The 27,624-nt window shown below is 38.4% G+C and overlaps 1 protein-coding gene across 7 annotated transcripts; it reads left to right on the forward strand.

Annotated features, from left to right (window-relative positions):
- ZNF892 (zinc finger protein 892) lies at positions 1-27,613 on the forward strand. 7 transcript variants are annotated; one of them, XR_009548948.1, is made up of 5 exons: positions 14-459; positions 7,027-7,132; positions 8,773-8,856; positions 9,855-10,000; positions 26,723-27,613. XR_009548948.1 is itself a non-coding variant. In XM_060187283.1 (4 exons), the coding sequence occupies exons 2-4, from the start codon at positions 7,036-7,038 to the stop codon at positions 15,283-15,285; spliced, it is 1,452 nt and encodes a 483-aa protein (XP_060043266.1). In that variant the 5' UTR covers positions 1-155; positions 7,027-7,035; the 3' UTR covers positions 15,286-15,706. The 7 variants fall into 7 exon arrangements, 5 of the variants coding, with proteins under 5 accessions (XP_060043266.1, XP_060043264.1, XP_060043265.1 ...); XR_009548949.1 differs by lacking the exon at positions 26,723-27,613 and adding an exon at positions 14,015-14,097 and having other exon boundaries at positions 17-459; XM_060187283.1 differs by lacking the exons at positions 9,855-10,000; positions 26,723-27,613 and adding an exon at positions 14,015-15,706 and having other exon boundaries at positions 1-155.
- Positions 27,614-27,624: the final 11 nt, after the last annotated feature.

The raw sequence follows: 27,624 nt of genomic DNA on the forward strand, positions 1-27,624 counted from the left end.
GAGGCTTCTGGGAGTTGTAGTTCTACTTCGTATGGAGCGGAGCGACTCGGCCCTGCGAGTTCGCCTTTATTGTGGGGTTCCCGGCTTCTTAAGAATCAGGCGTGAGCGTCAGGAGATCTGCACGCCTCCTCTATGTGCAGTTGACCGGAAAGAGGGTGACGGGAGGGCCCCTACTCAGGGTAGGGCAGAGGTGACAGGCTGCCTCGAGAGGGGCGCGCGCGTTCCCGGGCCTCTGGTGACCCAGATCGGTGGGACCCCCAGACCCCAGGGCGCCCTCTACGTCCTCCTCCCGCGGCGATCGTCTCGGGTGCCGGCCGGGGAGGGTGTCGCCATGGAGCACTGGGCCCGGGGTGAGCATTTCGGGCGGATGCGGTCGCGGTGCCTGCTGGAGAGAAGAGAAAAGGAGAAAGGCTGCCCTCTGGCTGGGACAGTGTCTCAGGAAGGGGAAGCATCTTACCTGTGAGAAAGCCTTTTCCCACCTCCTTGTTTCTTGCTGTGGTTTTAAGGGGGAGTTCGCTACCTGCCTTACCCTGTTGGCCTTCAGGATGATGTTTGCTTCCTTCATACTCCCGAATGAACAGCTCTGACAATTTAGTTTTGTCTTGTTTTGTTTTGTAATGAGTCCCATTTGTTTTCACAAGACCCCCATAAATTAAGAGACTATTAGACCCACGGGCAGATGGGAATAACTAGGATTTCAGAATTCAGAAGGTTTGTTTAGAACCCTAATCCAAACTCTCTCCTTACCCCCACAATCCATAAAAATGCAATCTTATAAGATCTGAAAAGCCACTATTCAAAAAGTGTATATAGTCTTTGTTCGTACTGTAACCCTGGAATAGAATAGAAATGAATGGTTAAGTGAGGACTTGATTGACGCATCGAGACTACGTTTTAGGCTATTAACACTCAGTAAATGGAGGATATAGGTATGTATTAATATGTGCCTAGAATTTCATAGCAGAGTTTTACTGGAGTTTGCGGGCCGGAGTGGATGGGGAAAAACTGAGGTAGCAATAGCCATGTCTGTCTGGGTCCAAATCTATGGAGATTGTGCCTTTGTTCCATATGTTGAGCCTGCATAAGTGACAATTGGTTATGTACGACAGTTTTTTTGAGTTTACAGCAAGATGAGAATGGTCGCCATGGTTCTATCTCCTCTTTTTTAAAAAAATATATTTTTATTTTTTATTATTTTTATTTTCCCTTTTGTTGCCCTTGTTTTTTTATTGTTGTTATGGTTATTATTGTTATTATTGGTATTTTCATTGTTGGATAGGACAGAGATAAATGGAGAGAAGAGGGGAAGACAGAGAGGGGGAGAGAAAGATAAGACACCTGCAGACCTGCTTCACCGCCTGTGAGGCGACTCCCCTGTAGGTGAGGAGCCGGTGGCTCGAACTGGGATCCTTAAGATGGTCCTTGATGTTCGCACCACGTGCACTTAACCCGCTGCGCTACAGCCGACCCCCTCTAGCTCCACTTCTAGGCTCACTTTCTGAGGACTCAGAACTTTTTCTGCTGAAAATCTAAAAGGAAATGGCATGACCCCTGTGTCCCAGGTGGGTTTAATTTTTTTATAAAGATTTTCTTTATTTTATTAATGAGAAAGATAAGAGGAGAGAAAAAGAGCCAGGCATCACTCTGGTACATGTGCTGCTGGGGATTGAACTCAGGACCTTATGCTTGAGAGTCTAGTTCATTAGCCACTGTGCTACCTCCCGGACCACTAATTTTTTTTTTTTTAACATTTAATTTATTGTGGCTGGATGGATGGTGGCGCACATGGTTGAGCACCAAGGGAAAGTTTTGCAAGTGGTAAAGCAGTGTTGCAGGTGTCTCTCTGTCTCTCTCCCTTTCTATCACCCCTTCTCTCTTGACTTCTGGCTGTCTCTATCCAATAAATAAATAAATAAATAAATATAATAAAAATTGTAAAAAATATTTTATATGTCTATTATTATTGATTGGATAGAGATAGGGAGAAGTCAAGAGGGGAGGAGATAGAAGAGAGAAAAAGAGAACTGCTTCTTGGTTTGAGAAGCTTTCCTCCATGCATGTGGGGACCAAGGGATTGAATCTGGATCCTTGCTCATCATCAGCATCATCATTATTTAAAGACTTTCTTTTTTTTTTTTTAAAGATTTTATTTATTTATTAATGAGAAAGATAGGAAGAGAGAGAGAAAGAACCAGACATCACTCTGGTACATGTGCTGCTGGGGATTGAACTCAGGACTTGATGCTTGAGAGTTCGATGTTTTATCCACTGCGCTACCTCCTGGACCACTACTTTCTTTTTTTTTTTTTTAAATATTTATTTATTTATTCCCTTTTGTCACCCTTGTTGTTTTATTGTTGTTGTTATTGATGTCATTGTTGGCTAGGACAGAAAGAAATCGAGAGAGGAGGGGAAGACAGAGAGGGGGAGAGAAAGACACCTGCAGACTTGCTGAACCGCTTGTGAAGCTACTCCCCTGCAGGTGGGAAGCCGGGGGCTTGAACAGGGATCCTTATGCTGGTCCTTGTGCTTCACGCCACGTGCACTTTACTATTATTATTTTTTACCATGGGCCACTAGATCTTTTTTTTCATTAGTGATTTAATACTGATTTTCAAAATTACAAGATAATGAGTATAACTCCGCACAGTTCGCACCACCAGAGTTCTGAATCCCCAATCCCTTAATTGTAAACTACAGCAGTTCTCTTAAGGTTACAGATATGGTCTAACTAATATTTCTACAACTACCTACCTATATTTGTATATATTTGCACATTTTTTTCTATGCCATCAGATCTTCTTAACTCACCACCGTGACTATAGTGAAGTGACCTGACACACCTAGGGCTTTTGGAAAGGTGTTATTTGCTTAGATTAATTCTAGGTAACCTTCCTGTATAAAATGCCTCACGGAGATAAAAGTTTTTTTATTTGTCTTCTGAGACCAAGCTTATGAATTATAACACATTATAATACATGTTCAACTAGATGAACCACTGCCTGGCCCTAAATTTCTTCTTTTTCTTCTCAGTTTTTTTTTCTTTTAAATCTCCAGTGCTCAGAGTGTGTATATAGTTTTTACATTGCTATGGAATTGTTCAACTCTTAATTCCTAAACCACTAGGTTCATCCTAATAAACAGATGAATAAAAAGCTTCACAATAAATGCTTCTCATTCATACAGTACTCACTTTCCTTTCCCGCATTACTTCTGTATTTATTTATTAATTAGTGCATATTTACTAGCTATATAGTATTTCAAGGTTTCATGGTGAGATGTATCCTAATAAAAGCCAGTTGCCCCTGCCTAATGAAGTTTACTGAGGAGATAAGATGCAGATAAAAAGATAGACATTTAAAATGAATAAATGAGTGGTATAGACAAGTCATAAATGGCCATGAAGGAAATTTTCCATCCTTAGAGTAGTTGGAGAAGGGGAGGGAAATGCTGAATTAGAAACTACACTTTGGGAAAATAAGAGAGATTAGAAAGAGAATAGAGTAGAAGAACATTCTAAGAGAAAAGACAACTTGAACAAAAAAAAGGGGAGGGGGACTGGGTGGTGGCACACCTGGTTAACAACATATAGTATTGAGCAAAAGGACCCGAGCGAGGATCCAGGTTTGAGCTCCTGGCTCCCCACCTGCCAGGGGGAATGTTTCATGAGCGGTGAAGCAGATATGCAGGTGTCTTTCTCTTCTATCTTCCCCTCTCTCCTCAATTTCACTCTGGCCTATCCAATAAAATGGAAAGAATCACTGCCAAGAGCAGTGGATTCATAGTGCTGGTACTGAGCCCCGGAATAACCCTGGAGGCAAAAAGAAAAGAAAAGAGAAAAAACAAAAGTCTTTAGGTGATGAGAGTTGGAAATGTGACTGTATCAGTGTGGAGTTGACTGGAGTATGGTGAGGTTCATGAGGGAAACTTGGACATGTTGTAGCCAGACCACATGAAATTCTGCACTGGGCCTTATTCCAAAGGTAAGTAAGTCTTACGAAAACTTTTTGAAGCTCAACATGAAATATGCAGTTGAATTGGAGAGAGATTAGTCAAGATAATTCTGTAGGAATTTACCAAAGAAGACACTGAGAAATGACAGATATTATCATAAAAGACAATGGAACTATTTGTCAACTTTCAACCTGACTTCAGAGTGTACAGTAGCTGGTGATCCATATAAATCACAGGGAGAAAACACCAGTATTGATTTTTAAAAAAAAATTTATTTATTACTTTATTTATTGACTAGAAACAGCCAGAAATTGAGAGGAAAGGGGAGATAGAGAGGGAGAGAGTCATGGGCAGTATTGCTTCACCACTTGTGAAGCTTTCTCTCTGCAAGTGGGGACCAGGGTCCTTGCACATTGTAATGTGTGCTCAACCAGTTGCGCCACCACCTGGCCCCTCCAGTACTGATTCCGATCTGTTAATTTATTGATTCCTTTCAGAACAAATAAGAAAGGGGAAAAGGTAGCAATCTCTGTTGGATTGTGTGTTTTTTTTAAATTATTATTAATTTTAAACATTTATTTTACTTGATAGAACAGAGAAAAATTGAGAGGGTAAAGAGAGAGGGAAAGAGAAAGAGAGACTCTTATAATACTGCTTCACTACATCAAGCTTCCCTTTTGCAGGTGGGGGAGTGGGACTTGAACTCATGTCCTTACTCATAGCAACATGTGTGCTCCACAAAGTGAGCCACCACCTAGCCCTCTGAATTGTCTTAATGATCTGTCTGTGACTTCCAGCCCCAGGGTAGGCACATCGTGCAACAGTGCTGTACATAAGTTTGATTGCCTAGGTTTTACACTGCTCAGCTCTGGCTTATGGTGGTGTGGGGATTGAACTTGGGACCTCCTGGCCTCAGGCTTGAGAATCTGTTTGTATATCCATTATGCTATCTCCCTGCTCAGTTTTTCTAAGGGATCTCATGTCTGAAAAGGGAAAGGTTTGGTTTGGTGGTGGGAGTGGTATAGAATTTTACCCCTTTACCTTATAATCTTGTAAATCACTATTTTTTAAATTTTAATCTTTTTATTTTTTATAAAATGTTTTGCACTATCTTTATTTATTTATTGAATAGAGACAGCCAGAAATCGAGAGGAAAGGTTGTGGGAGAGAGGGAGAGAGACAGAGAGACACTTAGAGCCCTGCTTCTCCACCTACAAAGCTTTACCCATGCAGGTGGAGACCAGGGGCTTGAACCTGAGTCCTTGAGCACTGTAACATGTGCACTCAACCAGATGTGTCACCACCTGGCCCCTACTTATTTATTTATTTATTATTGGATAAAGACAGAAATTAAGAGGGAAGGGGAAATAGAGAGGAAAAGAGACAGAGACACCTGCGGCCCTGCTTCACCACTTCTGAAGCTTTTCCCCTACAGGTGGGGATCAGGGCTTTGCACCTGGTCCTGTGCACTGTAATGTGTGTGCTTAACAGGGTGTGCCACAACCTGGTCTCAAAAATCACTATTAAGTTACTAATAAAATATATGTTAATGGGGGGGGGGAGTGGAGTGAGTGATTTCATTCTTCAAGTGTTAGAATAGAGTGAAGTTATTTTGGGCAAGAGGTTTCCAAGTGGGTAGTTATTTTAACTTTATTTCATCATATGAATCATTTTTACCACCTTTTGGGGGGGATTGAATATAAATGAAGATAGCTGTTATATTTATATGTATCTCATAAGAGGGTATGGCAAAAGTAGTTCAAGAAAGCTAAGTCTGATTCATTTGCTAGCATCCTAGGAACTAGTTTGATTGACTATGTCTTGATTAAATTGAAGTTGTATTGAATTTTTTTTTTTTTAGAGAACTAGGAAAAATTTTAGACTTGTCTTATCCCAAGTAAACAGGCTCAGCTACAGATTCAAAAGAGCATTACCTGCTCTGCTCCCTCTCCTCACATTTTATAGACTATCTAAACATTGTGCCTATTATCTGATAAAAGTTAGACCAGGATAAACAGTGTTGTAAATGTTTCATACATGTCTGTCGGCATGCCTCAGCTTTGTTTTCATGCATATTTTTACAGAATACCTACTTTCAACTTTCTATTAATTTTTGTTCAAATGTTCCTTCCTGGAACTGACAAATTTATATATGGTACTCTTGTTCTATAAAAGATACTTTTGCTTGAGTGGGAAGAAAAATAGACCTGATTTCTACTGTTATAGATCTTATCAACTAATGAGACGGGTAGATGTTAAGCACAAATCTCTTAATCTGTGCAGAACCCAAGAAAAGGGAAAGATCATGGTGCTATTCCCCAGAGAATCAGGGAGGTCTTCACGGAGGAGGTAATATCTGAACTGAGATCTGAAGTATGAGTAGGATTAAAATAGTTGAAAAGATGGGGTGGGTTGGGGTGGAAGAGAACAGTCAGGAATAGGAGGCATGTGTAAAGAGGTAAAAGGAAATGTGGTACACTTTGAAAAGCAACTATCGATGGGAACTAAGAATGTGAGAGCACTATTTTATGATGGAGTAGAGAGTAGATGAAGAAATCAGAAGAATCAGAGTGATTATGAGAAATGACAAGAACACTTGAGGCCTTTGCGTAATAATCTGGGTTTGAGATACTGTTCTACCAATCTATTCTCTGTGGCAGGTATTTTGATTTTGAATATATATTGTATAGTTCACATTCCTTGTCCCTATGTACTTTAAAACCATAGTATAAAGAAAATTCTTCATTCATTGTAATGTTTTCTCCATTCTTCCTATGTCCACATAGTAAAAATTATATATATGGTTTTATCATTTAAGCTATCAGTACACAAACTATTAATTTTGTGCTTTAAGATTTTACATTGTAAGTGCTACTTCATTTTGGTTCATGGAGTCAAGACACTAGTCTGTGGCTACAAATGACAGAAAATGTTAATACTGGAAGGGATGCCAGAATGGTCATATTGTCTTAACATTCCTGCTTTTCCTCTCCTTTGCTGTCAGTTTGAGTCCTTTCTGGAGAACTTTAGAAGGAGGTCCCTAGGTGATTCCTGATGCTTTTGGTTTTTCAGGAGTAACTGATGATCAGGGATATGGCCGAAAATCTCAGTCAGTGGAGGCAGCTGAATCCTCCTCAGGGAGATGTACCTGAGAAGCACAGGAATCTGGTCTTACTGGGTAAGGTAAGGATGACTACCCTTATCCCTGTGAATTTATCTGATGGAGTACCTTTGTTTCCACAATTCTTAGAATGTCCTAAGGCTCTTAGATCCAAAGATTATTAATCTCTGAAAGGTCCAAGACATGTAATTTGTGTTTTTTGTTTCTGGACATATAGTTTTTAATAACCCTAAAGTTAGAAACTGACACTTTTGCAGATACCTACCATAGGGAGATGACAAATTATAACCATGTGCCAACCATACTGTAAACGATTAACCTCTCAATAAAATGATTTTTCTCCTTTCTATCTTATTTGATAAGACAGAGAGAAGTAGATAGGGGAGGGGAAGAGGGAGAGAGAAAAAGAAAATGTATGCCTGCTTTACCACTCATGAAGTGTGTTCCCTGCAAGTGGGGAGCAAGGACTCTAACTTGGGTCTTTGAGCATGAAACTGGGTGCACTCAACTAGGTGCACTGCTGCCCAGCACCCAATAAAAAGATTTAAAAAAATTAACAGATTATTTTAAAAAATAGATTCTTCCATTATTCTCTATTTTCTTATCTAGGACATTGAGACAGAATTCTCAGGGAAACACCTCTTAAGAAATGGGTGCTGGGGGAGTCAGGCGGTAGCGCAGCGGGTTAAGCGCAGGTGGCACAAAGCACAAGGACCAGCCTAAGGATCCTGGTTCGATCCCCTGGCTCCCCACCTGCAGGGGAATCGCTTCACAAGCAGTGGAGCAGGTCTGCAGGTGTCTAACTTTCTCTCCCCCTGTCTTCCCCTCCTCTCTCCATTTTTCTCTGTCCTATCCAACAATGACATCATCAACAACAACAATAACTACAACAATAAAGCAACAAGGGCAACAAAAGGGAATAAATAAATAAAATATATTAAAAAAAAGAAATGGGTGCTGGACTGGTGAGATAGCATAATGGCTATGTAAAAGACTTTCATGCCTGAGGCTCTGAGGTCCCAGGTTCAGTCCCTAGCACCACTATAAGCCAGAACTGAGCAGTGCTTTTGTCTTGGTGTCTCTCTCTCTCTTTCTCTTTATCTCTCTCCCTCCCTTCCTCTCCCTCTCTCTCTTTGTGTGTGTGTGTGTGTTTATTTTTCTGTGTCTCATTAATATAAGTAAAATTTTTTTTAAAAAGAAAAGAAATGGATGCTATGTGCTGTAGTCTAGGAGATGACTCAGTGACTAGAGTCACAAGATCTTGAATTTGATTCCTGGCATCATATGTACTAGAATGATGCTATAGTTTCTCCTTGTTTCTCTCATGTTAATAAATACATAAATCTTAAGAGAAAGGAAGGAAGAAAGAAGTGGGTACTGTGGACCAGAAGGTGACTTGGTAGATAAAACATTGGATTCTCAAGCATGAGAGCCTGAGTTCAGTCTCTGGCATTGCATATAACAGAGTGATGCTCTGGTGTTCTCTCTCTTTCATAGGGAAATGTAAAATCAAATGACTCAGTTGTTCTGAGCTCAAACCTCATATCAATCTTCCTACTCCCTTTGGACCAACATTGAGGGAGAAATCCAGAATCTCTGCCCACACCCCACATGCTTCTCTCTCATACTGTCTTCCCTAACAACCAAGGACCCAACACTGAGCTCTTTACTAGACGTCTTTTTTTCCTCATAAACAGGGCTTCCAATTCTCAAACCTGATGTAATCTCTCATTTGGAGTGTGGGGAAGAGTTAGAGAAAGTCTCAAAAGCATATTGCCCAGGTAAGTGATTCTTGGAATCAACATAAAACACAGATGGTCACTGGGAAGAACATTTTTGAAATCTCTATAGAGGAACCTCTCTAGGTTTCACTAGACTCCTGGAAAAGTTTAAGTGAAGCTGATTTTTTTTTTCCATGCCACACTCCAGGTCTGTGAATGATCATCTGTAATATTTTTGTATATGTATGTATGCTTGATACTGAGGAATGAACCTAGAGCCCTATGTATGTATGATGTTACTACTGAGTGCCCTCCCTGGTCCAAATATTTAATTTATAAATTTTAGACAGAGTGAGAAAGAAAGGGACACACACCAAAGCACCACTCCCCTATTCATAGACCTCCTTCTAGTACCTACTATGGTGTTCCCATGTGATACTGGTTGAACCAAGGACCTTGCTTGTAATAAGGTGGGTAATGTATGGAGTAAACTATCTCCTGGCTAAGATTTATTTACTTACTATCAAGAGAGAAACAGAGAGAAAGAACCAGGTTATCATTGTGGTATACACAATGCTGGGGATCAAACTTGGGACGTTAATGCTTACAAGTCCTTAACTTAGTGGTAGCACTAAGCTACCTCTCATAAATTAATAGTTATATAGTTTTAGAAAGTACATACTTTTCACTCTTTTAGACCAATTATTTTTCCCAAATAAGATTAAATGAGGGGCCAGGCAGTGATGCATCTGATCAAGTACACACTTTACAGTGCACAGGACCCAGATTCAAGCCCCTGGTCCCCACCTGCAGGGGGAAAACTTCACAATTGATGAAGCAGGGCTGTAGGTGTCTCTCTCCCTATGTCCTCTCCCTCTCAATTTCTTTCTGTCTCTATCCAATAATAAGTAAATTAAAAAAAAAGATGAAAAGAAAGTAATCTTTTAATGTTTGTTAGCAATTTGTTGAGTGTAAGGCTTTTTCCTTTGCCATTTATATACGTATTTCATATGTGGTGTTTTTTTTACTGCAGAATAATGTGATTTTTTTTTCCTCAGACTGTGACTATTAAATTTACCTGAATTTTCCCTTTTCTTCTCTAAGAAGAGGCAACCTAGCATAGCATAGTGGATAAAAGAACTTATCTTAGAGCCTGGGTTCAGAGACTATCTCAGTTACTAATTCACTCTGTCACCTATAACAGGTGAATTATCCTCTCTTTGACTTAAAATTTTCAAATGTAAAATAGAAATGATACCATTTAGAATCACGAGAGTCAAGTCACTTAGTTTAAAAGAAATACTTAGAATACTCCCTGGTGTGTTCTAAAATAAGCAAACAATATCTATAGATTATTATTTTTAAAAAATATTTTATGTAGGGAGTCGGGTGGTTGCGTAGCGGGTTAAGCGCATGTGGTGCAAAGTGCAAGGACTGGCATGAGGATCCCGGTTTGAGCCCCCAGCTCCCACCTGCAGGGGAGTCGCTTCACAAGTGGTGAAGCAGATCTGTAGGTGTCTATCTTTCTCTCCCCCCTCTGTCTTCCCCTCCTCTCTCTATTTCTGTCTGTCCTAGCCAACAACGATGACATCAATAACAACAATAATAACTACAATAATAAAACAACAAGGGCAACAAAGGGGAATAAATAAATAAATATTAAAAATATTATGTATTAGACCCTGAAAATTCTGTTGAACTGTATTATTGCAGATTACCAGTTAATTATACCTTAAAATATATTTATTTTTGTTGTATTGTACCAAAGTAAAAGACTCTGGGGTTGGGGGCAATTCAGGTCCTAGGAGGACCTAGTTGGGGTTGTACCATTATGTGGAAATGTTATGCATGTACAAACTATTGTATTTTACTTTTGACTGTAAGCCATTAGTCCCTCAATAAAGAAATAACAAATAAAATTAAAAAATATATATTGATTTTCTTATTTATTAGGTAGATACAGAAAGAAATTGAGAGGGATTAGGGAGATAGGAAGAGTTTAAGATACCTACAGCACTGCTTCACCACTTGTGACTTCCTCCCTTTAGGTGGGGACCAGGAATTTGAACCCAGGTCTTTAAGTGTTGTAATATGTGTGCTCAATATGGTGTGCCCCCACCAGCCTTTAATTATACCTTATTTAGACTTATTTAGATAAGACTTATTTAGTCTTATCTTTATCCAGCTGACGCAGTGTAATGTTGTTATATTTCTCACAGTGAGCTGTTTACTCTATCAGATCAGTATTCCACTGCCTACTTTTAAGGTCTTTGTACTAGTCTACTTGCCTGTCCTGCTTTTGTTCTACAGATTGAAGCTTTAACAGTTGAGAAGCAACTTTTGTTTTTCTTTTTTCTTTTTTCCCTTTATTGAGGGATTAATGTTTTACATTTGACAGTGAATACAGTAGTTTGTACATGCATAACATTTCTCAGTTTTCCACATATAACCCCCACTAGGTCCTCTGTCATTCTTTTCCAGGACCTGTACTCTCCCACCCACCCACCCCCCTGAGACTTTTACTTTGGTTCTTCTTCTTCTAGCGTTTGCCCTTCTTCCATAGCCAGTCAACAGGTCAGGCTGAAAGCTTTCAGGAGCTGCTTGTTGCTGGCTTTGAAAGTGACTGGGATCCATGTGGATTCAGTCGGCTAGGAAGGATCGTCAGTTTCCCCAATGAATGGGTACTCACGGGATGCACCACAAGAAGGTCGATCCAATGCATCCCATTACTTTGGTGAAATACACCAACTCCAACTCAAGTTCTACTTGTGTTTTCTCTTCTGATCTTGTTTTTCAATTTCTGCCTGAGAGTGAGATCATCCCATATTCATCCTTCTGTTTCTGACTTATTTCACTTAACATGATTTCTTCAAGCTCCATCCAAGATCGGCTGAAAACAGTGAAGCCACCATTTTTAATAGCTGAGTAGTAGTCCATTGTGTATATATACCACAACTTGCTCAGCCACTCATCTGTTCTTGGATACCTGGGTTGCTTCCAGGTTTTAGCTATTACAAATTGTGCTGCTATGAACATATGTATACACAGATCTTTTTGGATGGGTGTGTTGTGTTCCTTAGGATATATCCCCAGGAGAGGAATTGCAGGATCCTAGGGTAGGTCCATTTCTAGCCTTCTGAGAGTTCTCCAGACTACTCTCCACAGAGGTCAGACCAATTTTTATTTCCATCATTAGTGCAGGAGCATTCCTTTGACCCCACAACTTTTCCAGCATTTGCTGCTACCATTCTCACAGGAGTGAAGTGGTATCTCATTGTTGTCGAGAAGTAACTTTTCTACCAACAGTATATTCTTCACAAAAACTTGGGGTTTTAATTATTCCAAGCCCAATAGCTTGAAATCTGTTTGCCTTTATCCTATTTGTGTTTAATATTTTAGGCATTTCCCTGATTTATATCTGGAGAACATTGTATTTTGTTAACTTACTCCATAGCTGGAATGTTATTTTTTATAATTCTTTTATAAAATATCTAATTTATTTATATGTATGTGTGTGAGAGACAGAGATATAAAGAGAGATAGAGACACCAGAACACTTCTCAGCTCTGGCTTATGGTGGTATGGGTATTGAACCTGGGACCATAAAACCTTAGGCATGAAAGTCTTTTGTGGGACCAGGTGGTGGTGCACCTGGTTGAGCACACATGTTACAATGCTCCAGGACTCAGGTTCAAGCCCCTGGTTGTCATCTGCAGGTGAAAGCTTCACAAGTGGTAGAGCTGTGCTGCAGGTGTCTCTCTGTCTTTCTCACTCTCTAATTCCCCCTTCCTCTTAATTTCTAGCTATCTCTATCCAATAAATAAATAAAGATAATTTTTAAAAAAGTCTTTTGCATAACCATTATGCTATCTCCCCAGCCCTGGAGTAGATATTAACGACCATTTAAGACTGGAAATATCTCACTGCTATAAATATTAAGTGCTTCACTGTTACAAAGCAGTGGAACCTTTCCTCCTAAACTCTTAGGAAGCTGAGAATTTTAGAGCAGGTATCTGATAGGTAGGGAACCAATCTAAGCACATGGAAATTTGACCTTCCCCTCTTTTCATGGTACTTTCTATCTTCCCTTTCTTTCTTTCCTTCTTCCTCTCTTTCTTTCTTTCTCTCTTGTCATCTCTGGGGTTTCACTATTTGGGGTCCACTTTTTCAGATAAAGACAGACAGATGTAGAGGTAGAGAGGAAAAATGTACCACAGCATTGAAGCTTCCTTCAATGGAGTAGTGTCTAGGCTTGAATCTAGGTCATATGCATGGCAGAGCATGCATACTATCCACATAAGTTATGCTGCTTGACCTATACTTATTTTTAAGACTTTTTTAATTAGCTTTTTTTTTATTGGGTAGAGATAGCAAGAAATCAAGAGGGAGTGGGTGATAGACAGAGAGACACCTGCAGCACAGCTTCACCACTTGCAAAACTTTCTCCCTGCAGTTGGGGACCAGGGGCTCGAACCCAGGTCCTTGAGCATTGTAACTTGTGCACTCAACCAGGTGTGCCACCACCTGGCCCCCTTTTTTTAAGACTTCATTCTACTTTACTCTCCCTAATTTGCTGAGTTTGGAGAAAATCAGAGATGGTCAGTTCCTTCTTAATTAGTGAGCTTTGTAATAATTTGAATTTGTAGATGTAGCCACTTTGATCATTAACTTATATAGTTTGTATCTCATCTTGAGACAATAGAATGAACAAAATTTGTTTAAGAGCAATGGTTTTGAAAAGTTAGCCTGTTAGCAGATATTGAGATATATTAGAATGAATAAGAATTGGTGGCAAGAAGATTATTAAATAATAGTAATTCTCAAGCCATGAAATCATGAAACTCTGGTGAATTGATGGTCATCAGTTCATGGGGCCATCTTCCTCTGATTTTAGCCTTGTTGTTAATAGATCTTGTTTTTTGTTTGCTTGTTTTTAATTTGCTAATTCCCTCTACCATCTCTGAGTAGTCTTGTTCTCTGTTATTATTTTTCATTTCATGTGTTGCTATAGAGAAATGCTGAGTACCTAAGTACCCTCCTTTATATAAAGCACTTCCTTGCCCCATTATCTTTTTTTCCTCAGGTTTTCCCAATATCTAAAGGCTATTTTTGAGAACTTTCAAGTTCACATGCTCTTTAGAAGCACTTTTGGCTTGTTTGTTTTATTATTTTTCTCTCAGTTTAGGAAATGATATATAGGTGCTTTGATTTCTTTTAGACTGGAAGATAAGTCCAGCAAGCAAGGCACTACTTCCAGAGCAGAACATTTCTGAAAAGGAATCAATTCCTAATGTGTTCATAGAGATATTTCCAAAAGAAGATTCCAGTGAATGTGAAGACTCTTTTGCACATCAGCAGGGAAACCATGATAGACATTTAGTACAAGAAGCTGTCATTCAGAAGAAATCTTCTGGGGAGAGAAACTACCAGTATGAAGAATTTGGAAGAAATTTTAGTCAGAGGTCATTAACTGTTCAACAACAAGGAGAGAGACCACATAATTATAATTCACTTAAAAATAACTTAAAACAGAATTCAGATCTAATGAGGCATGATAGAATTTGTGCAGAAAAGAAACCTTGGAAGTGTAAGGAATGTGAGAAAGCTTTTAGTTACTATTCAGCTTTTGTTTTGCATCAGAGAATTCACACAGGAGAAAAACCCTATGAATGTAATGAATGTGGTAAAGCCTTTAGCCAGAGCATACACCTTACTCTACACCAGAGAATTCACACTGGAGAAAAACCCTATAAATGTAATGAATGTGGTAAAGCCTTCAGTCACCGTTCTGCACTTATTCGGCATCATATAATTCATACTGGAGAGAAACCCTATGAATGCAATGAATGTGGGAAGGCCTTTAATCAGAGTTCATACCTCACTCAACATCAGCGTATTCATACTGGAGAAAAACCTTACGAGTGTAATGAATGTGGAAAGGCTTTCAGCCAAAGCACATTTCTTACCCAGCATCAAGTCATTCACACTGGAGAAAAACCCTATAAATGTAATGAATGTGGAAAATCCTTTAGTGATCGTTCAGGCCTTATTCAGCATCAGAGAACTCATACTGGGGAGAGGCCTTATGAGTGTAATGAATGTGGGAAGGCCTTTGGCTACTGCTCAGCACTGACTCAGCACCAGAGGACTCACACTGGAGAGAAACCCTTTAAGTGTAATGATTGTATCAAAGCCTTCAGTGACCGCTCAGCCCTTATTCGTCATCAAAGAACGCACACTGGAGAAAAACCTTACAAGTGTAAGGATTGTGGTAAAACTTTTAGCCAGAGCTCATCTCTAACAAAACACCAGAAAACACACACTGGAGAAAAACCCTATAAATGTAAGGAATGCAGGAAAGCCTTTAGTCAGAGTTCATCTCTTTCACAACATCAGAAAACTCATGCTGGAGTGAAAACCAAGGAATATGGGAAGGCCTTCAGTGAACATAAAGCCTTTGGTCAGCAAAAAAGAATTCATACTGGATAAAGACTATATAAATGTAGTATATTCTGATATTTATTGAACATTCAGTATATATGGTATAAGAGCTACACAAAATGTAATATTGCGTTACTAGAAGTGTTAACTGATAAGTCATCATTGACATGGAATATACCTTATTTAGAATGTGAAAGAGGGACTTTACATTTTAAGATGTGTTGGGGCCAGGCGGTGGCTCACCTGGTTAAGTGCACACATTACATTTTAAGATGTCTTCTGTGGAGGACAATGTGAATTTTCTTGGAGAAAGGAAATTTATTTCCAGTTCCTTAATGCATATTATGAGAATAGTGTTTCTTTTAGGGATATTTCAGGGTAAGAAATGAGTTTGAGAACTCACAGTGAGTTTGTATGTGTGAAGAGTGAAGGCGGAAGAGAAGTCCTTAGTCTTATGTATAAGAACATGTGGGAAATATATAGGAAGGATTGAGAAAATCCATCCCCACTGGGATGGGAGATGAATTCAAGAAATTTTGACTCCAGTAACCACTCTAATGATTACTTACAACCAGAAAAAAAAAAAAAACTAACAAAAAAACTCAACATGACTTGTTGCTTAGTCACAATATTTCCACAAATCCTTTCTTTTGAAACTAAGAAATGTTGGCCTTTTTTTTTTTTTTTTTTAGACTTTGGTTATTGAGAAATCTAAACTTAATAGTTACATCAACTTCATGTAGCAAGATCTACAACCTAGGGAAACAAAATATAGGAGGAACATTTGACTGATTAAGTCTATTTTCAGCTGAATTAGCTGGGACTTCAAATTCATGAAGATTTACCTCTGTTATATGTAGTTCATTCCTTAGGGTTTTTTCTAATAGCATAGTAAAATTTAGTTATAGCCCCAAATTTACACTGCACATTAAATTGTAAAAAATAAATTATTTTCATCTTACCACTTATTTTGAGAAGACTCAGATGACTTTGTATGTTTTTTCCATTGAAACTTTGAATGTTGTTATTGGAAGTATTTTTAGTTCTATTTTCAGTTTTCACAGAATAGACTGATTTTTTTCCTTGGCATGGATTTCTGTTTTTTAATCCTTTTTGCTGAGCATCTTGATACTGTAGGTTTATATATCTGTAAAATTTGGGGAGTTTTCAGCCAATATTTCTTTGAATACAATCCCATCCATCACCCATTTTCTCTACCCATGACTCTGATGACATAAATGTTAGATCTTTGTTTTGTTTGTTTTTAGTACATATTTGTCTTGGTTTTCTCAGGTAGCTTATATAAAAAAAATGACTAGAGGCTCAAAACAAATATATTTCTTGTCATTCTGGAGGCTGAGAAACCCAAGATTAAGAGACTTTGTCTCTGGTAAGGGCTCTCTTTCTGAGTTGCAAAAAGACCATTATCTTATTATGTCTTTATATAAACACTATTTTTCAGTGCCTTCATGAATGCTATCTTTCTTCCTGTTATTAGTCCACCAACCCTATAAAATTAGGACCTCAGCCCTATGACTTCACTTAACTTTAATTCCCAAAATTTTCTTTACCAAATACAGTCATATTGGAAGTTAGTCTTCCAGCATTTAAATTGGTAGGATAGGGGGAGGTTCTACATATATCATTCTGCCCCTTGGTTCTCCCAAATTTATATTCTTACATCCCAGAATGCATTCATTCCATCTCAAAATACTCAAAAAGTCTTAATTTATTCCAGCATAAACTATAAAATCCAAGGTATCATCTAAATATCACATGAGTCAAATATGGTTGATATTTAAGGTATAGTTCATCCTGAGATAGAATTTCTCTTTGGCTTGAGACCAGATAAGTCATGTGCTTCCAAAATCTAGTTATGGGTTGGACATAGAATAGATATTCTCATTCCAAAAGAGATAAATAAGAAAGAAGGAGGATGTGATGAGTCCCAAACAAATCCATAATTTAGCTGGGCAAATTTCATTATATCTTGACAATAATCCTTTTTTGGCTTAATGCCCAGCCTTCTAGAATCAACAAGGCAGTGATCCTACCTTCTAGACCTACTGTTGTATCAGTCCTACCACCATGGCTCTACTGGGCAGTCCCAGGTTTCTAGTCAAGGTCATCTGACTGGTTGAAACTGATGTAATTTCCCCACACTGAAAGTGTGAAGTCAACTTCAACTTTGTAATGAGTTCCTTTTCTTAAAGCATTGTATATGTTTACAGCTGAATTACTTACTTTTCCTTACTTAAAAATATTATTTATTATCTGAGAGACAAAAAATGAGAGGGAAAGGGAAGATATAGAGGGAGAGAAACAGATAAGACACCTTTAGCCCTGCTTCACCACTCATGAAACTTTCCCCCTGCAGGTGGGGGCCAAGGGCTTATGCCTGGGTTCTTGTACACAGTAATGTGTGCACTTAACCAGGTGTACCACCACCTTGCCTCTACTCTATTTACTTAAACTAAGAATTGTAACAGGTTTTGTAAATTTGTCTAATTTCATTTTTCATTTAAAAAAATTATATATGAAAGAGAAAATTTCACATGAGGCAGAAAGAGAGAGAGATTAAGAGAAGCCAGGGCACCGCTCTGATACTTGTGACACCACAAATCAAGCCAGGAGATTTACCAATTGAGTTATTTCCCTGGCTGTATGGAATTGGCCAGTGGAGTGACTGGGAGAACAACAGTCACTGGAATTGCCTCAGTGTGCTGGGTGGGTTGGTGCAGAGGTGCTGGGAAGCTCAGTGTGGAGTAGGACCACAGGACAGTAAGAAGCAGAATAAGACCATGTAGCCATAGGGTGTTAGGCAGGCTGCTAAAAAGCAGTCCTTTTACCTGCTGTGTTGTCCTTTGTTGTGGACACTTGTCTAACATCATATCTGTGTATATTGTGACTTTACTGTTTTGTTCTTGTGAAGGTAAAAGAAAACAAATTTTGCTTTGCCCTCCGTTTCTCTGGGTTGTTTGTTTGTTTCCTATCCTCTTTAGTCCTAACTGGTAGTTTCTGCTGGTATAATTCCATTTATGTTTTTGGCTTTTTCTCAGATGGCTGATTAAGTTTATGAGTCAAACCCATAATCTATCAATTGGGTGTTCAGCCACACCTTAGTGTTCAGAGTTATCTTTTTCATACTTTGAAGTATAGACAAACTTTTACAAATCTTGTAAAAGGAAGTTTTACTTCCTTTTTTGTTTTACAATTCATGACTCTCGCATTTTACTATAAGCACTAAAAAAGATTCATATTGCACCTTCAATACTTTACTTAGAAATGTCTGCTGCATATTCACTATTCATAAGTTCTTTCCACAAAATGCTAGAATATAACCAAATTTATCACCACTTTACAATAGGGTTTTCTTTTCAGTTTCTTTCTTTTTCTCCAGGATTATTGCTGAGATTCTGTACCAGCTTTCACTCTGGTACATATGCTACCAGGGATTAAACTCAGAATCTCATGCTTCCAAGTCCAGTGCTGTATCCACTGCATCACCTCCTGGACCAATGCATTAGATTCTTTATGTTTGTTATTTGTTGAGACTTCTTTTTTAGATTTGCTTTTCATTAGTGATTTAATATTGGTTTACATAATTATAAGATACTGGGGTATTATTCCACACCATTTGCACCACCACCAGAGCTCTGTATCCCCATTCCCTCCAATGGAAACTGCAGGAATTCGAGACTTCTTATTTTGTGAATTTGTGGGAAACATGTTTATAATTGCTCACTGAGGAACTTTTATGATGGCCTTTAAAACCCTTATCAGGTAATTCTAACATCTGTACTCTCTCAGGTGTTGATGTCTGTGAATTATCATCTTGTTCAAATTGAGATTTTCCTGATTCTTGGTGTGATGAGTGATTTTTCCAGTTGAAATCTGACATCTTTTGTATCCTATTAAATCTTATGTTTGGGAAGTTATCTGACACTCAACTGGTGTAGACACTGCTTTATTAATTTATTATTGGTGTTGGAATTCAGGTTGTCACTTACCTCTATGGAAACTAGGGGTAGAGATATTCAGTGCTTCATGTAAGAGTGAGGGTATACATTCCCACTGGACCTATACTGATACCAGCCTGACTGAGAGGGGCAGAAATGTCTTGTTACTACTGCCATATCATTTCCATTACACTGTGGGTTTGGGTGGTCCCATTATTACTAGACATAGGTGAAAGTCCTGATTCTCCACTAGGTTTCCAATGACACTATACTAGTAATAAAGGCGGGGGGCAGGGAGAAACATCATGTAATTGAGTAGAGTTGGAAGTCTCATATCCTAAGTAGTCTCCAACAGTGCTGCTAGAGTGGAACAAGGAAAGGAGTTACTTTTGAGAAATATATTTCCCATTTGAGCTCCTCAAACACCACCCTGGGGTAGAGGTGGGACTTTGAGCATCCTCTTTACAACCTACTAAGTATTTGAATACAAGGTCCTCTTTCAGCTTTACTGTTGTGAATAGAAATGCTATTTTCCAATCATTTTTGGCTGAAGTCAGATAGTTATTTTCTTGTTTTAAAATATTTATTTATTTATTTTCCCTTTTGTTGCCCTTGTTTTTTATTGTTGTTGTAGTTATTATTGTTGTTGTCATCGTTGTTGGATAGAACTGAGAGAAATGGAGAGAGGAGGGAAAGACAGAGAGGGAGAGAGAAAGATAGACACCTGCAGACCTGCTTCACTGCCTGTGAAGCGACTCACCTGCAGGTGGGAAGCTGGGGGCTCGAACCGAGACCCTTATGCTGGTCCTTGTGCTTCGCACCACATGCGCTTAACCCGCTGCACTACCGCCTGACTCCCAGACAGTTATTTTCTAAGGACTGTCTTGCTAGGCTGTCCCTTTCTTGATCCTTTGACTATAAAAAATAGTCGAAACATTTTTCTTTTCCTCTTTTCTCTTTTTTATGAATATATATGTATTTTTTACTTTATTGCATTTTTCTTATATTTGATAAGACAGGGAAACTTAGGAGTATTAGATAGATAGACCAATCAACAGACAGATACTTGCAATACTTCTTAACCACTCATGAAGCTTAGTGTCTACATGTGGGGACTAGGGATTTGAATCCAGGTCCTTGTGCATATAACATAGGTGTTCAACCAAGTGCAGCACTACCTGGCCGCTCTCCCTCCCTTCCTTCCATGCTCTTTCTTTTCCTTCCTTCTTCCTTTCCTTCCCTCCTTCCTTCCTTTCTCTCTCCTTTTCTTCCTTCCTTCCTTCCTTCCTTCCTTCCTTCCTTCCTTCCTTCCTTCCTTCCTTCCTTCCTCTCTTTCTCCCTCTGTGCTTGTTGCTATTTTGGGTTACTAGCTTCTTTAAAGCCAATCTGTTATAGATATGGCAAAAGAAAGAGCCAAGGAACTTAATGCCTGAGAACCTTTAAGTCCCAAGGTTCCCAACTGGTCAGTATTCTTTCCACCTTTTAAAATCTTCTTATGTTGCTATACACATAATATTCATGAATTCTTCTTCTTCTTCTTTTTTTTTATGAGAGAGAGGAACTGAGAAACAACCAGAGCATCAATCACTCTGGCACTTGGGACCTCATGCTTGAAAGCCAACACATTATCCACTATGCGTATTTAGATTGAGAAAAGGGGGAAAGTACTATACAATCTTTCCCCTATGGTCTTTCCATTTGTTGCTGAAGTAGCAATGAAATGGTCAATTTATGTCAAAGATTCATGGTATAAACCTGTTATTTGTAACTAGTTGTGATTAAGGACCAAAAGAAATATTCATTTGTCCTCCAAAGGTAAGCTGCGAAGTTGCTAAGTAGAAACTCCCAGGATTCAAACTTTATCTAGCTTTGAAGGATTCATAATCTTTAAGTTGGTAAAACACCAGTGTTTCTTTTTAGGTTACAGTTTTGACATGAAAGAATCTAAGCTATAAGGTTAGTTTTTTTTCCTTTTGCATTTGTATTTTTGTTCCAAGAGTATGTGAGGACCTCTGGAGAATTTAATTTGGAATTGTTCTTTCTTTATGTATCTGTATGTGGATATCTGTTTCATTTTAATTTGATATATAACATATAACACATGATAGCGCAGAGAACCAAACAAAATAAACAGCAAAAATAATTGGGATTTGGGGCAAATCTGTTTCCTCATTTATATAGTTTTCTGGATTGATAGTTTTATTGAAAGATAAAATCAATCACCCCAACCCCTGTTGTAGTCCTGGCAAGTGATAGTCTCAGGTGCAGCGTATCCTACCTGCAGCCAGGAATATATATATATATATTTATATATATATATATATATATATATAAAACAGTCATTTGAAAGTAGTTAGTATTAAGCAGACAATGGATGTAAAGTTCTTTGTAAACGATCAAGTGTTTTATGATGGTGAAGCTCAATAAAAAGTACTATGAACGTAATGACATATATCTTCTTTCCATTTTTTTTGAATAGTAGTAACATTTGCATCTTTTTAGATATTTATGTAGTTTCTTTAATCTATATTGATGAGGTAAATTACACTGATAGACTTTTTAATGTTAAAAAATACTTGCATTCTTAGAATTTATCCAATTTAGTGATTTTTACCCACCTCTGGAAGAATTGGTGTTTCTTTAAAAGATTTAGCTGCAGGGGCTGGGGGGTAGTGGTGGGCACCCAGTTATAACGCACACATATCACCATGTATGAGGACCTACAGGGGGACCCTTCACGAGCAGTGAAGCAGGTGTTTGGGTATCTTTCATGCTCCCTCTCTGTCTTCCCTTCCCCTCTCAATTTCTTCCCCTTCCCTCTCAATTTCTTTCTGTCTTGTTAAATAAAATAGAAAAAAAAAAAAAGGAAAAAATGGCTTCCAGAATCAGTAGATTTGTAGTGCTGGCACTGAGCCCTAGCGATAACCCTGGTGGCAAAAAAAATAGTTTAGTTACGTTTAGCTGCTGTGTGTGATTTGGTTCTACTGATCTGATTCATATTTGTAGTTTGTAGTTTATATTTTTGTTTATATTTTAAGAGTTGGGTTTTTCTAAAGTGTGTTTTTTTCACTTGAGCTATTCATAAAATCCCTGCTTTTATCTGTAGTTTTGTCCTCTTTTTTCATTCTTTATTAATGTTCTTTCCTTTTCACTTAATTGTGTTTCTAGAAGTTTGTCTATTTTACTAGCCTTTCTGTTAAATCAATTTTATTGAGGTGTATTTTATTTTATTTATTTTTAAAAATACTTTATTTACTTATTAATGAGGGGGTAAGAGGAAAGAGAGAGAAAGAACCAGACATCACCCTGGTACATGTGCTGCTGGAGATTGAATTCAAGACCTTATGCTTGAGAGTCCAAGGCTTTATTCACTGCACCACCTCCTGGATCACTTGAGGTATATTTTACATGCAGTGCATTTACTGAATTGAAGGTCCCATCAGTTTGACAAATGTCTTAATCGTCTGTCTAGACATGAGTATAGGTTCTTCCTTTATCTGTCTCACTTTTACCTTTTTTTTTTTTTTAAAGATTTTATTTATTTATGAGAAAGATAGGAGAGAGAAAGAACCAGACATCACTCTTGTACATGTGCTGCCAGGGATTGAACTCAGGACCTCATGCTTGAGAGTCTAGTGCCTTAGCCACTGCACCACCTCCTAGACCACTCACTTTTACTTTTTATTATTTATTCTCATGTCATTTATTTTTATTCTTTACTATTTTTTCATTCTGATAACTCTAGGTTTAATTTCCTTTTTGTATACTTAAAATGTAAATTTAGATTGTGAATTTGAGATTGAGATTTTTATTTTCTTTTTGTTATTGTCAACAATTTTCTTTTTGTTATTGTCACTACTTTGGATAAACTTTTTTTTTTTAAGGAGACAGATGGAGAGAGAGAATGACACCACAGCACCACTATAATGATGGATAGTCTTAAACCTGTGCTGTGCACAAGGCAAAGCAGGTGCACTATTCAAGTGAACTGTTTTGCTGACCCAATTTTTCCTTTTTAAAGTGATAGCATAGGGACTGTACAGTGGTACATCTAGCTAAGTGCACATATTATGGTGTGCAAGAACCCAGACTCAAGCCCCTGGTTTCCACCTTCAGGGGGAATGCTTCATGAGCAATGAAGCTTCAGGTGCCCCTCTCTCTTCATTTACATTTCACTCCCCCCTCTCAAGTTCTCTCTGTTTCTATCCAAAATAAATAGATAAATAAAAATATTTTCTTTAAAAAATGATAGCATCTACTACTGTTTTTGGCACATTTCATAGTACTTAGTATGTGTGCTTTCATTTTCATTTTTCTAAACTTTTTCCTAATTTTTCTGCTGATGTCTTCTTTAACCATTGATTTCAAAGAAAAATGCTGTTTAATTTTCATGTATATGAGTTTTCCCATTTTCCTTTTGCTATTGATTTGTAGTCACATTCTAATGTGTTGGGAAAAAATATATCTAATGTAGTTTCAGTCTTCTTAAATTTGTTAAGATTTGTGACCTAACATTTGATCCCTGAAAAAAGTATTCCATGTGCACTTGAGAAGGAAATTTGAAACCCTGAACTTATTTCCTTTTCTCACTTTGCCCACCAGTATAGCCAACCTTATTATATTCATTAGTTTTCCAATAGTGTTCCTTCCCTCACCTTGGCTAATTTGCAGTATCTGATGTAGCTATTTTATATATCTCTATTGACATGGACTATAATGTTCTTTTTACTACTGAAAATGGAAGTCATCAGAATCTTTTTTTTTCTCTCAGTGCCTGCACTATGAATCCACTGCTCCTGGAGGCCATTTTTCCCATTTTTTGTTGCCCTTGTTGCGCTTGTTGTAGTTATTATTGTTATTACCGTCATAGCTATTGTTGTTGGATAAGACAGAGAGAAATCGAGAGGAGGGGAAGACAGAGATGAGGAGAAAAACATAGACACCTGCAGACCTGCTTTACTGCTTGCAAAGTGATCTCCTACAGGTGGGAAGCTGGGGGCTCAAATCAGGATCCTTACCTCGGCCCTTGTGCTTTGCACCATGTGCGCTTAGCCCACGGTGCTACCACCCAGCCCCCATCAGAATCTTTAAAGTATTTATTTATTTATTTATTTATTTATTTATTTATTTATTTATTTCCAGGACTTTTCTGAGGCTTCATTTCTAAGTACTTCACTACTCTTGGTGGGTTCTTTATTACCTTTCCCCCTCTCTTCCAAGCAGATGGAGAAGGACAGAGAGAAAGAACAAGACAAGATTGAAGGAGAGGCCCCACAGCGCAATCCATCACTTGTGAACTTTCCTTTTTGCATGGGGCTCCCATGTGGTGGCCGGAGACCCAAACCCAGGTCCTCACACATGGTAAAGTGCACACTCTACCTGGTGAGCTCTCTCCCGGCCCCCAACTTTCCCCTTTATTAAGAAATATAGATTAGATAGCCAGCTCCAGGAACCCTAGAACCCATTCAGAAAACTCATGTTTAAAATTTCAGTCTTCTGGGGGCCTGGTTGAGTGCACATGTTAAAATGAGTGAGGACTCGGACTCATGACCCTAGTCCTTACCTGCAGGGTAAAAGCTTTGTGAGTGGTGAAGCAGGGCGTCAGGTATCTCTCTTCTCTTTCATTCTCTGTTGCCCCTTTTCCTCTCTACTTCTCTTTGTCTCTACCCAATAAATGAATAAATATAAATAAAAATAGTTTAAAAATAAATAAAATTTCTTTCTTCTGGAAATTCTCTTGGTCTCAAAACTTTATTGATCAGATTTCTGTAGAGAAACAGAATAGGTCTAGATAGATATATTCTACTAGATGCATATTCACATCGATTATAAGAAGTCAACTTAGATATTTATAATAGTTGATAAATTCCATGATCTGTAGTCTACAAGCTGAAGGCCCAGGAAAATTGGTGCTTTAAGTTTCAGTCCAAGTCTAACAGCTTGAGAACCAAAAATTCCAAGGGCAGGAGGAGGCTGATGTCTCCACTCAAGCAGCCAGGTGAAGGAACCAGTTCAGCTGTTTTTGCCTTTTTTCTCTTCAAATCCCCAGTGAATTGGATTAAATGCATCTAATTTGGGAAGAGCACTTTGTATTCGGTCCATCAATTGAAATGTCAAATTGATAATAATCATTCACTACTCTGTTGTGTTATTTTACAGTTTAGTTGTATATTTTCTATTTGCTATAAGCCAGAGTTGAGGAATGCTCTGGTTAAAAACAAACAAACAAACAAACAAATAAATACATAGGGGGGCTCGGCAGTGGCACACTCGGTTAAACACACTTAAACACACTTATTGCCATGCACATGGATCCAGGATTAAGCCCCTGCTCCCCACCTGCAGGGAGTATGCTCATGAGTAGTGATGCAGATCTGAAGGTTTCTCTCTTTCTCACTCCCTTTTTCTCCCTTTTCCTCTCAATTTCTTTCTGTCCAGTCAAATAAAGTAGAAAGGAAAAAAGGGAAAAATGACCACCTGGAGCTGTGGAGTCATAGTATCAGGATTGAGCCCCAGTGATAACCCTCAGGTAATATATATATATATATCCCAGTAGTACTTTTCTTAGTAGCCCAAACTGGAAAGAAATGACCAGCAGCAGTTATAATAGGAAAACATGGTGTGACATATTTACACAGTGAACTCCCACTCAGCAACAAAAAGAATGAGTTTCTGGCACATGGATGAATTTTAGAAGTAGTGTATTGAATGAAAGAAGTCAGAGCATGTGTTTCCATCTTTATGAAACTCTGGAAAAGACAAAACTGATCTGTAGTAACATAAAGACGAGTCACAGCTTCTTAAAGAAGAACCACTTGGGCAGATACTTGGGGAACTTTCTAGGGTGGAGAGAACATGTTCCTTATCTTAAATGGATGTGGATTGAACACAAGTCTATTTGTCAAAATTTTGTAATTAGGACTTACATGTGTAGTGTCTATAGAACTTTACTATAATGCATATAAAATGTGTATAGTATGTATCTAATTTATGCCTCCAAGTTTAAAAAGAAACAAAGAGGAAACACCTAGTTATTGAAGTAAGTTGCATTGTTTAACTTTAGGGGGGCCACCTAGACAAAAAGAGGAAACAAGCAAACTCTGCAGTGTTTCTGGACTCTGGGACATGATGTCTAGGAACTCACTTTTGCTTTTCATTTTAAAGAACTTACTGGCCTTTTAAGAATATCTTCTGTATTCTGGGTCAGATTGACATGGTAAATAGTTAATTGTATTTATATATTTTCTTCAAGTTTGGGAGCTACTCTCTGCCCTGATTTAGCGTTCTAATCCTATTCTCAACTCTAACACCATCTTCCCAGACAGTGTTTTTAGTCTACCTGTAGGTTAGTTATCAAGCTCCAGCAAAAATCACCACAGTCATGGGCCCCTCCCTAGAAACATACCTCAAATAGACTTCCTAGCTTCTATACACCCTAAAATCCCTATTCCCATATTCTCTGTTCCTATTTTATGGTTCTTGTTCATTAAACATTTTGTCCTGATTTATATCTTACTGCCTTTTAGCCACCCAAGTTGCAGATGCTACTACAATTCCATCCTGAACTCCTTGGGCAGAAGACTTCACCAATGTCACCTCTCCAGAGCTCTGCTCCACTAGGGAAAGGTAGAAACAGGATGGGGGGTATGAATAGACCTTCCAATGCCATGTCCAGTGGAGAACAATTATTGAAGCCGGACTTTCTATCTTCTGCACCCCATAAAGAATTTTGGTCCATACTCCCAGAGGAGTAACTATTAGGAGAAGATGATCAGAGGGCTCTGAACTCCAGTGCCATCAGGACACGGAGAGAGAAGAGGAAAAAAGAACGTAAGGACACTCAGAAGTAATAGGTGTGACTTAGAAATGAAGAGAAGGCAGAACCATAGAGAAAAAGGGGGTAAATACATATAAATATATATAGATAGTTATAGAAATAGTAGTCAACCCATATCTGTGATCTTGGGAGAACTACTGCATTTTCAGTGGAGGGAATGGGGACACAGAACTCTGGCAGTGATAAAGGTGTGGAATTATACTCCTGTTATCTTATAACGCTCATGTTCAGTGGAGAATCAATTAAGGAAGCCAGACCTTCCACCTTCTGCACCCCATAATGACTCTGAGCCTATGCTCCCAGAGGGATAAAGAATAGGAAAGCTTTCAAGGAAGGGATGGGATATGGAACTCTGGTGGTGGAAACTTTGTGGAATTGTACCCCTCTTATTCTATGGACTTGTCGATATTTTTTATTTTATAGATAAATTAATAACAATTTAAAAAGTCTTCTGTAGTTCCCTTAAGGTTCACCAGGTGGCAGTGTTGTATCAGTCAATCCGGACCAAGGTGGGGGTCAGATGAGAGCCTGAGCCTAGGAAGAGAACTAGTTTCATTCTGCCATCATAATTCACTTTTTTTTTTAAAGAGC

This window comes from Erinaceus europaeus, chromosome 3 (genome assembly GCF_950295315.1).
Source record: "Erinaceus europaeus chromosome 3, mEriEur2.1, whole genome shotgun sequence".
NCBI lineage: Eukaryota > Metazoa > Chordata > Mammalia > Eulipotyphla > Erinaceidae > Erinaceus > Erinaceus europaeus.

What these genes read in the sequence shown, in the direction of transcription:
- ZNF892 (XM_060187283.1), top strand. Translation starts at nt 7,036, where the DNA reads ATGATCAGGGATATGGCCGAAAATCTCAGTCAGTGGAGGCAGCTGAAT. An exon ending in CAGGAATCTGGTCTTACTGG is followed by an intron (nt 7,133 to 8,772) that starts GTAAGGTAAGGA and finishes CCTCATAAACAG; the next exon opens with GGCTTCCAATTCTCAAACCT. An exon ending in CTCAAAAGCATATTGCCCAG is followed by an intron (nt 8,857 to 14,014) that starts GTAAGTGATTCT and finishes GATTTCTTTTAG; the next exon opens with ACTGGAAGATAAGTCCAGCA.